The following is a 10,890-nucleotide window of genomic DNA, read 5'->3' as shown; positions in this document are numbered from 1 at the left end:
TGTGGGGGGGGGGGGGGTCAAATCTCTGAGTCAGGAGCTACAGCAGAGAGATGTGCTGATGGATTGCACTGGGAGGGCCAGTGTGGTCTTCTTCTTCGACATGAGGCTTCTGAGAAGCATAAACACACCACGTCATTTCAATGTGGAGAATTGGGTAATATGTTTAATAGATACGTTGGATCAATGAGATTCCTATATTCAACCCACTCAAAAAGACAACACATTGTTGAATTCCCAAACTTTTGGCTATCACTATGCTAAAAGCACCATCTAAAAGCACAACCAAATTCAAATTCAAATGAATGTCTGATTTTTGGTATAGTTGTCACATAAATGTGTTTTCACTGCGCTTTCAACCACAACAAAGTTCAAACGGGAATACCAATGTCGGACGTTTTGTTGATTTATAAAAACAACTTGAAGCACAGTGATAACGCCTTATCTAACAGCACAACCAAGTGACCTGGATTGCAGTTGAGATTACGTTATACTACATGGTGCAAATAATGAATGGCGTTTGAGATTCTGTGCTGGCTATAGCAATTGTGACGTTGTCCACAGACCTGTGACCCTGAACCTGCAGGCTTTCTGATTACATTAGATGTTTAAATGTTACAGTTACCGGCCACTGATGCGTTACTCATTTCACGGTTGAATACATTCTGTTACATTAGTTTGTAAGATAACCTTAACATTAGGCTGTTTACAGTATAGCAAAAGTGATATTGAATTACGTTTGGTTGTCAACGCAACCAAATATCAACATTTGAAGGAGATGCATCCATCTTTGCTACTGAGTCTTGATTTAATTAGAGTTTGTCTACAAATTAATAATGAACATGTTGGATTCACGACTCCATTTGGACCAAAAATCTAACTTAAAGACCAGGACCAAATCAAATACACTTTAAAAGGCACATTAAATACAGTTTTGATTTGATAAAAGTCTTTGAAGGAGTAGTCCACTATTTTACAACTTGATTTTAAATGGTTCCTCACCCTGGAAGGAGTCTGTGGCCCAAGAGAAACAGTAATCCATGGATCAGCTCGTTTTAAACAGCCACTACAAACTTCAGCTAACCTTAACCACCACAAGCTAACAATCAATGGGGTTGATGAGAGCATGAGCATGTAAAAACAAACCCCCAACAAATCAAAATCACCTGAAATCAACATATTTGGTTTTATGTTTTTTCTTCTCACATGCCCCTATCACTCCCATTGATTGTGAGCTTGTGATGGCTATGGTTACATTTCATTTGCTCTGTTGAACCGACCTTTTGGAATGACTTCGATAGCAACAGTGAACCTATTGAGTGGAGATCTCAACAATCATTCTCATAATAGCACATTTGGTAATAGTCAGTGACTAATATCCAAGCTGAGCTTGGTTAAAACCCTGGATGGGAGACCGAAGGGATAGCTGTAGACGGCCCCAGCTCTCCAGTAGGAGGTGCTGTAGGCGGCCCAGCTCTCCAGTAGGTGCTGTAGACGGCCCCAGCTCTCCAGTAGGAGGTGCTGTAGGCGGCCCAGCTCTCCAGTAGGTGCTGTAGACGGCCCCAGCTCTCCAGTAGGAGGTGCTGTAGACGGCCCATCTCTCCAGTAGGAGGTGCTGTAGACGGCCCCAGCTCTCCAGTAGGAGGTGCTGTAGACGGCCCCATCTCTCCAGTAGGAGGTGCTGTAGACGGCCCCAGCTCTCCAGTAGGAGGTGCTGTAGACGGCCCCAGCTCTCCAGTAGGTGCTGTAGACGGCCCCAGCTCTCCAGTAGGAGGTGCTGTAGACGGCCCATCTCTCCAGTAGGAGGTGCTGTAGACGGCCCCAGCTCTCCAGTAGGAGGTGCTGTAGACGGCCCCATCTCTCCAGTAGGAGGTGCTGTAGACGGCCCCATCTCTCCCTATGAGGTGCTGTAGGCGGCCCAGCTCTCCAGTAGGAGGTGCTGTAGACGGCCCATCTCTCCAGTAGGAGGTGCTGTAGACGGCCCCAGCTCTCCAGTAGGAGGTGCTGTAGACGGCCCCATCTCTCCAGTAGGAGGTGCTGTAGACGGCCCCAGCTCTCCAGTAGGAGGTGCTGTAGACGGCCCCAGCTCTCCAGTAGGAGGTGCTGTAGACGGCCCCAGCTCTCCAGTAGGAGGTGCTGTAGACGGGACCAGCTCTCCAGCAGGAGGTGCTGTAGACGGGACCAGCTCTCCATTAGGAGGTGCTGTAGACGGCCCCAGCTCTCCAGTAGGAGGTTCTGTAGACGGCCCAGCTCTCCAGTAGGAGGTGCTGTAGACGGCCCCAGCTCTCAGTCAAGTTCTTCTCAACAAACCGTTTCTGTATGGACCTCGCTTTGTGCACAGGGGCATTGTCATGATGAAACAGGAAATGGCCTTCCCCAAACCGTTGCCACAAAGTTGGAAGCACAGAATTGTCTAGAATGTCATTGTATGCTGTAGCGTTAATATTTCTCTTCACTGGAACTAAAAGGAGCCTAGCCCGAACCATGAAAATCAGCCCCAGACCATTATTCATCCTCCACAAACATACTTTTCCATATCTAGTGTAGATGCCACGTCACAATACGGTGACCACTTACATTGAAACAACGTTGATTTAACCAGTTTGTGCCCAGTGGGTAACCTCCGAACTGAAGGTAGAGTTACATCAAAGATGGCCTATTCAGTCTATTCGCAGTGCAATGTCAGCCCCCTACAAGGCTGTTACCATGTTGATGTATACTTTAAGTCCTTCAGGTCCTCCAATGTAAAATACATATAAAGACAGTTCATTTCACACATAATTGTCACTTTTTTATTTCTTGTGTTTTTTTGTTTTTTTATATGCCAATATAGCAACTTTTTTTCTTGTTTTTCTTCCTTTAAATGACATGGAATTTCAATATGTACAAAAAAACAAAACAACCAATCATTATGTTATCAAAAAAAAACAATCCCCTTGTTTCACGTTATTGCTAAAAATGTTACAAACTGCACAGATTTCTACCGTCAGCAAACCCTTCGATCGCTGAGTATACTACCACTGGCTGACACCTCTGTTTACCATTAATGGAACATTACACACGGAGACAGAGAGAGAGAGAAAGATGGAGACAGAGAGAGAAAGATGGAGACAGAGAGAGAGAAAGATGGAGACAGAGAGAGAGAAAGATGGAGACAGAGAGAGAGAAAGATGGAGACAGAGAGAGAAAGATGGAGACAGAGAGAGAGAAAGATGGAGACAGAGAGAGAGAAAGATGGAGACAGAGAGAGAGAAAGATGGAGACAGAGAGAAAGATGGAGACAGAGAGAGAGAAAGATGGAGACAGAGAGAGAGAAAGATGGAGACAGAGAGAGAGAAAGATGGAGACAGAGAGAGAGAAAGATGGAGACAGAGAGAGAGAAAGATGGAGACAGAGAGAGAGAAAGATGGAGACAGAGAGAGAGAGAAAGATGGAGACAGAGAGAGAGAGAAAGATGGAGACAGAGAGAGAGAGAAAGATGGAGACAGAGAGAGAGAGAAAGATGGAGACAGAGAGAGAGAAAGATGGAGACAGAGAGAAAGATGGAGACAGAGAGAGAGAAAGATGGAGACAGAGAGAGAGAAAGATGGAGACAGAGAGAGAGAAAGATGGAGACAGAGAGAGAGAAAGATGGAGACAGAGAGAGAAAGATGGAGACAGAGAGAGAGAAAGATGGAGACAGAGAGAGAGAAAGATGGAGACAGAGAGAGAGAAAGATGGAGACAGAGAGAGAAAAAGATGGAGACAGAGTGTGTGTGAAAGGATGCGTGAGGGGGACAATATAAGAAATGGGACTGCAGCGAAGTTAAGCGTGCAGAGCTGAGAGAGTGAAGTCAAAACGTAGGTACAGAGAGACACAGAGGAGAGGGACACATTACTACTCCATAATGCAGCCAGCCAATCGTCTCGAGGAGTATTTCAAGGCAGAGCGTGTCAGAGAAAGGCTCCTCCCACACGGCTGTTCCTTTACTTAAAGCTGCTTCTCGCCCTGTCCTGTTTAGCAGTGCATGACAAATCTATGTTATAAAAAGACATTTGGCATATTAGAGGATACATACATACGTTGTTCAGAGCTCATTCACCCCCCCCCAAAAAAAAACAGCTGCTTTTGGAAGGAAACAAACAATACGACTGACAAAATTAAAACCGCTTGAAAGTACAGTATGTACACAGTATTTGCAAAAAGCTTCACACGAGGTTAAGAGAGTATTTCATCAGATTTTGTTACCAGGTTAATCGTTTGTCCAGATTATAAGAAGACATGTAACAACATCCCACCCCTGTAAGAGAGAACTGCCTTCTCCTTGTTGAGTGAAATGTGAGAACGGATGCTTTTCTTGACCATGAAAACAAACAACTTAGTTGGACCAGCGCCATTGCTAACTAGCATAGCTGGTCCCATTGTTGAAAAGAGTTATGGGATATTAGAATCCAAAAACAAAAACCCCAAAGCAGAAAGACAGCTGACTGGAGAATGATTCAGGCATTAGGCAGGCGTTTCCCGAACTCACTTCTCCCAGCTGACATCATGAAAACACTGAGCAAAACCCACAAAAAGATTCAGCGACCACCTTATTGACATGACAATAGAGTGAAAGGGTTTGGAAAAGGCCAGTAGCTTTTCTCGTTGTTGTGTAATTCCATAGTAAGGTGATAGGTGACAAAGCTCATGTTGGTTCCATGCTGCAAACTATTCAATTCAGGTTGATCGCACCCATTCTGGAATGAATTAAAAACATGAAACAACTGTCACTGGAGCGACAGCAACTGATCTTTTGTAAATTGACTCCCGGCGCCAAAGTAGGCAGCAAAGGCAGTAATGACCTTATTTCTTTAACATAGAAAATAAAACAAAACGGGGAAACTTTACACAATAATAAAAAATATATATCATCAATATTACACTGTTTACATTAACATCAATGGCTGAAGAAACAGGTGGGTGGTGGTGGTGGTGGTGGGGGTGGTGGAGGTGGTGGTGGAGAGGGTGGTGGAGGTGGTGGTGGTGGTGGTGGTGGTGGGGGGTGGTGGTGGGTGGTGGTGGTGGTGGGTGGTGGTGGGGGTGGTGGAGGTGGTGGTGGAGAGGGTGGTGGAGGTGGTGGTGGTGGTGGTGGTGGTGGGGGGTGGTGGTGGGTGGTGGTGGTGGTGGGTGGTGGTGGTGGTGGGGGTGGTGGTGGTGGTGGGGGTGGTGGAGGTGGTGGTGGTGGGGGTGGGGGTGGTGGAGGTGGTGGTGGTGGTGGTGGGGGTGGTGGAGGTGGTGGTGGTGGTGGGGGTGGTGGAGGTGGTGGTGGAGAGGGTGGTGGAGGTGGTGGTGGTGGTGGTGGTGGTGGGGGGTGGTGGTGGGTGGTGGTGGTGGTGGGTGGTGGTGGTGGGGGGTGGTGGTGGTGGGGGGTGGTGGGTGGTGGTGGTGGGGGTGGTGGTGAGGGTGGTGGAGGTGGTGGTGGTGGTGGTGGTGGTGGGGGGTGGTGGTGGTGGTGGGTGGTGGTGGTGGGTGGTGGTGGTGGGGGTGGTGGTGAGGGTGGTGGAGGTGGTGGTGGTGGAGGTGGTGGTGGTGGTGGTGGTGGGGGTGGGGGTGGTGGTGGGGGTGGTGGTGGTGGTGGTGGTGGTGGTGGTGGTGGTGGTGGTGGGTGGTGGTGGTGGGGGTGGTGGTGGAGAGGGTGGTGGGTGGTGGTGGTGGTGGAGGTGGTGGTGAGGGTGGTGGAGGTGGTGGTGGTGGGGGTGGGTGGGGGTGGTGGTGGTGGTGGTGGGTGGTGGTGGTGGGTGGGGGTGGTGGTGGTGGTGGGTGGTGGTGGTGGGTGGTGGTGGTGGGTGGTGGTGGTGGGGGTGGTGGTGGAGGTGGTGGTGGGGGTGGTGGTGGGGGTGGTGGTGGGGGTGGTGGTGGTGGTGGTGGGGGTGGTGGTGGTGAGGGGGGGGCAGAAGCATCCCATCTGTTACGTTTGTATTTTTAGAGGAAACTTAGCCCTGTTTTGTTCCCTTTTATGAAATGGATTTGACTGTTAAATGGGTACATGACGAGAGAGGCCTGTAATACTTGTTAATTAAAAACATATTCAAGCTTCAGCATAATAGTTCTTCCTGGAAGAGCACATCGTCCCACTGTAACACACTGTGATCAAACTATTGGCGTTGATCGTCTTCTTCAGCCACATATTATTGTGCCAGAGAAATAATCACTTGTTTTATATTTGGATCAAATTCAGAAGGTGGCCAACCAACCTGGCCAACCAACCTGGCCAACCAAAAGTCCATCTTTACAAGAACATTGATTGTTTTGAACATGAACAGTGTACACACGCACAAACACACTTTGAAACGGAACGAGTTTCGCTCACCGATCCATTGTTACAGACTATACAGCAGATCGTGAGCACACACACAAACAAGCTGGTGAAGTAGGTGGTCAGGCAAACCTCAAGAGACACGACCTGTATAATATTGCTGTACGTTTCTCTAAATATACATCTTCAATGATACAGCCTACATCTAGAAAGGCCGTGTTACTGTTAACAGAAGACTCGATCACCATAAGTACATTGGCTGGGTTTGGCTACTTTCAGACGGTGACGTACTTGTTTTGTTCGGGTCAAAAACCACAGGACGTTAGTTAAAAGGCTTTTAAATGAGTCACAGTGCTTGCAAGACAATGTCTCTAAAACGGAGAAAGCACGAGTGCTGTGATGAAGTAGACATATACAGTATCAGTCAAAAATGTTATAACACCTACTCATTCAAGGTTTTCATTTTTTTTTAAAACTATTTTATACATTGTAGAATAATTGTGAAGACATCAAAACGATGACAAAAACACCAAAAAAAAGTGTTCAACAAATCAAAATATATTTGAGATTCTTCAAAGTATCCACCCTTTGCCTTGATGACAGCTTTGCACACTCTTAGCATTCTCTCAACCAGCTTCATGAGGTAGTCACCTGGAATGCATTTCAATTAACAGGTGTGCCTTCTTAAAAGTTAATTTGTGGAATTTCTTTCACTTTTAATGCATTTGAGCCAATCAGTTGTGTTGTGACAGGCTAGGGGTGGTATACAGAAGACAGCACTATTTGGTAAAATACCATCATTACTTTAAGACATGAAGGTCAGTCAACGCAGACAATTTAAATAACTTTGAAAGTCGCAAAATCCATCAAACAGGACCGCCACAGGAAAAGAAAACCCAGAGTTACCTCTGCTGCAGAGGTGAAGTTCATTAGAGTTACCAGCCTCAGAAACCGGCAATTAACTGCACCTCAGATTGCACCTCAGAGTTCAAGTAACAGGCACATCTCAACATCAACTGTTCAGAGGAGACTGCGTGAATCAGGCCTTCATGGTCGAATTGCTGCAAAGAAACCACCACTAAAAGGACACCAATAAGAAGAAGAGACTTGCTTGGGCCGAGAAACACAAGCAATGAACATTAGACCGGTGGAAATCTGTTGTTTGGTCTGGAGTCCAAATTTGAGATATTTGGTTCCAACCGCCGTGTCTTTGTGAGACGTAGAGTAGGTGAACGGATGGTCTCTACTGCGATACGCCATCCCATCTGGTTTGGGCTTAGTGGGACTATGATTTGTTTTTCAACAGGACAATGACCCAACACACCTCCAGGCTGTGTAAGGGCTATTTGACCCTAGAAGGAGAGTGATGGAGTGCTGCATCAGATGACCTGGCCTCCACAATCACCCCACCTCAACCCAATTGAGATGGTTTGGGATGAGTTGGACCGCAGAGTGAAGAAAAAGCAGCCAATGTGGGAACTCCTTCAAGACTGTTGGAAAAGCATTCCAGGTGAAGGTTGAGAGAATGCCAAGAGTGTCCAAAGCTGTCATCAAGGCAAAGGGTGGCTATTTGAAGAATCTCAAATATAAAATACTGTTTTGGTTACTACATGATTCCATGTGTTATTTCATAGTTTTGATGTCTTCGCTATTATTCTACAATGTAGAAAAAAGTTTTTTTTTATTAAGAAAAACCCTTGAATGAGTAGGTGTGTCCAAACTTTTGACTGGTACTGTAAGTGTTGTACTTTTACACTGAACAGAGTTTGTTTTAACAACAAATCTCCCAGAACGCTGGTCGTATATGACAGTGTGTTTTTGAAGCAGTGACACAAAGATAGCATTATGGGTTATGTTGTCCAATGAAACAACTTCCTGTAACGAGTCCAGGTGAAAAAATATACAGGTTAGGACAACGTAATAATTCCATTGGGCAGCGTTAGAAAACAAACAACTTAATTGGACTTGCTAACTAGCATAGCGGGTCCCATTGTTGAAAAGAGTTATGGGATATTAGAATCCCCTTTGTCATCTTCAGCCTAGTAATGAGCAGAGATAAGACCCGACTGCCCCCCCCCCCCCCCCCCCCTCCCCCTCCCACACACAGATTCGTTCTAGTTACGTAAATGAAAAGGGCAGGTCGTTGGACGAGTAATGTTACTCTTTGACATTTAAGTGAGCGGTAAAGGCCACTTCAAATTGGAAGTGTCTGTCTTTTCGGGTTTTCTAAAAACCAACGAAAGTTTTAAATGCCACCAGAACTATACACAGGAAGACACCAAGGCCCGGAAACACAATATACTGACAGATTTGAAGACGTCTCTGGACACTTCTACAGCAACATGATATCAACTTTGGATATGTGACATGATTTTAGTTGACTGTAATAATATTACTGTACTAAGGCTACCATTTCATTTTAACGACTAGACTCATTAAAATGTGAAAATGACAAACTATTTTGTAACTGGAAGTCCAGTTTTTTTTTTTTTTTTTTTTTTACATTTTAAGTCAAATGGAAGAATTCACGTCACCACGGCTCCATGTGTGATGTACAGACATGTTGTACTTTCCAAAGGAAACGTAGCTTGTAGCGAACAGAGTATTGCAGGCAAGGCAGAGGCGTTGCTTAAAGCTTTTCTTTTTAAAGACTTCATAAAAAAAAAAACAATGAGAATACAAAAAATTAGGCCCGCTGAGGTTACCCCCTAACACAAACAAACCATCGGTTAGGTAAAAAATAAAAAATAAATCCCAAGACTAGCAAAGTATCAAAAATTCAGCGTTCCGTCAAAAAGACCGAAAGAAGCAGGCATTTGATGGAGACAAGAAGTAAAGGTAGCTATAATACACATGCCAGGTCGGGATTTGGACAACATAAAAAAAAGCCCAAAGCTCGGAGGAAGAGAATAGAAACTATTTGGTAACAAAAGTGTACTATACGGTTTCATACAAAAACAGGTGAAAATGTACCTTTACTGAAGCTTATGCAAGATCCTTGGTCCACAAAAACCATGGCATCGTCATGACATTTTTATGTGTCCCCCCACTATGTCCACTCCTCGCTCTCCCTCCAAAAACAATACATTTCCTCCCTTTACAGTAACATAGACGACTAACGAGCCAAAAAAAAGAGGGGAAAAAATGAACAGAGGGAGGGGGGGGGGGGGAAGCGCACAAAATCAACCTTTTAGTTAACGTACTATACATGTGGTGGATGTATAGTTGTTGTGGTCTCCGTTCAAGACACTGTGGCGCTCTGAGCCAATAGGAACTCCCTATGTATGACACAGCTCCAACACCATGAACCGACAAGCATGTCCCTTACGAACCACAAGAGGGCAGCGGCGAGGAGTTCGCACAGTTTCTCTTATTTCCGCTGGTCGACAACTTTTAACATAGGAACTGTCTTTGAATTCCTCCTTTTTCCGTCCGATCAATTTTCAATTTCAGCTTCTTTTGAAATCCCAAATCAATATGCAGCACTTTTAGAGAGTCAGTTTACTTCATAGTCTTTTTACCAGGTGGTACATTTTGCTCTCAAGGCATATTGTGTGTGTATATAAGCGTGTGTGTGTGTATAAGTGTGTGTGTGTGTGTGTTTGTGTTAGGACACCACGGCTGCAACCGTGGAAGAGGATGTGACTCCTGCGTTGTTGGGGCCGTAGCTGTTGTTAGCGTCGCTGTTGTTAGCGCTGTTGCTGCTAGCCGTTAAAAGACGGTCGCTGCCCGCCCGTAGGATGGCTCCGGCGGCGTTGCAGTGTGGCCGCGGCCCAGGCTCCGGTGTGTAGGTGAAGGTGAGCGTGGTGGAGTAGATGATGCCGTCGTTTCGCACCAGCGTGACGGGAACCTGCACCGGCTGACGCACCCAGCGCCAGCCCTCGCGGAAGGCAGAGATGTCGGGAACCACGCACAGCATGCTCTCCGCACACCTACACCAGCAAGCAGAGAGGAGAGAGTCAGACACGCTTGACTCTAGCTATTTGGGTTGAATCCCTCACAGTGTGCCGACCTCACTGTTGACTAAAGAAACAACAAGAAAGGTCAGTCATGTAAAGATCCCACGTCGGTTGAGTATTGTCTTTCATGGTCCTTCGAGCAGGATTTGAACAAATGACAAGTATACCCCACTGGTAATATGGATCCATCAAGCACTATGCGAGGGTTGTGTTATCCATAGTGTCTATGATTGGCGACTACAAAAACAGTCCTGTAAAATCTCACTACGATACACACATCTCACACAAATGGGTCAAATGGGGATCGTGGCGTTCTCAGTCAACATTAGGGCCACTTACACGCCATTCTGCAGAGGACAACAACCTCAACGTTTCACACCCGGCTTCTCCCAGCGGGGTTTTAAATCCAAGGTGAATCCTACCGTTTATTACAGATTAAACCATGGAGCTCTTTCATCTGATCTAAAGACCTCTCTCTCTACCTCCATGGGTGGCAGACAAACACTGGGATCGCTAATTCATCTAGAAAATTCGACATCAAAAAGGAAAAACAGTACCTTTTGAAGAATGTTTGGCAGAGCCTAAAGGGTGTGCTTTGAAAATGGAAATATCTGAGCCTAAATTGAATTCACGTTTGTTCAGTTGGTACTCTCATT

General features: G+C 45.9%; 1 protein-coding gene across 3 annotated transcripts in view; it reads right to left on the bottom strand.

Annotated features, from left to right (window-relative positions):
- Nucleotides 1-8,902: 8,902 nt before the first annotated feature.
- The window catches only part of rbpjb (recombination signal binding protein for immunoglobulin kappa J region b), a 107,006-nt gene continuing 105,018 nt past the window's right edge, over nucleotides 8,903-10,890 (bottom strand). For all 3 annotated transcript variants that reach the window (XM_036958256.2, XM_090214888.1, XM_090214889.1), the window contains one exon: nucleotides 8,903-10,207. In XM_036958256.2, the coding sequence (XP_036814151.1) occupies nucleotides 9,883-10,207 (325 nt within the window). In that variant the 3' untranslated portion in view covers nucleotides 8,903-9,882. The remainder of the gene's footprint in view (nucleotides 10,208-10,890) is intronic.

Source organism: Oncorhynchus mykiss, chromosome 21 (assembly GCF_057628025.1).
Source record: "Oncorhynchus mykiss isolate SJ-2025 chromosome 21, ASM5762802v1, whole genome shotgun sequence".
NCBI lineage: Eukaryota > Metazoa > Chordata > Actinopteri > Salmoniformes > Salmonidae > Oncorhynchus > Oncorhynchus mykiss.
The sequence above is the reverse complement of the archived record's forward strand: the minus strand, read 5'-3'. Positions and strand labels throughout refer to the sequence as shown.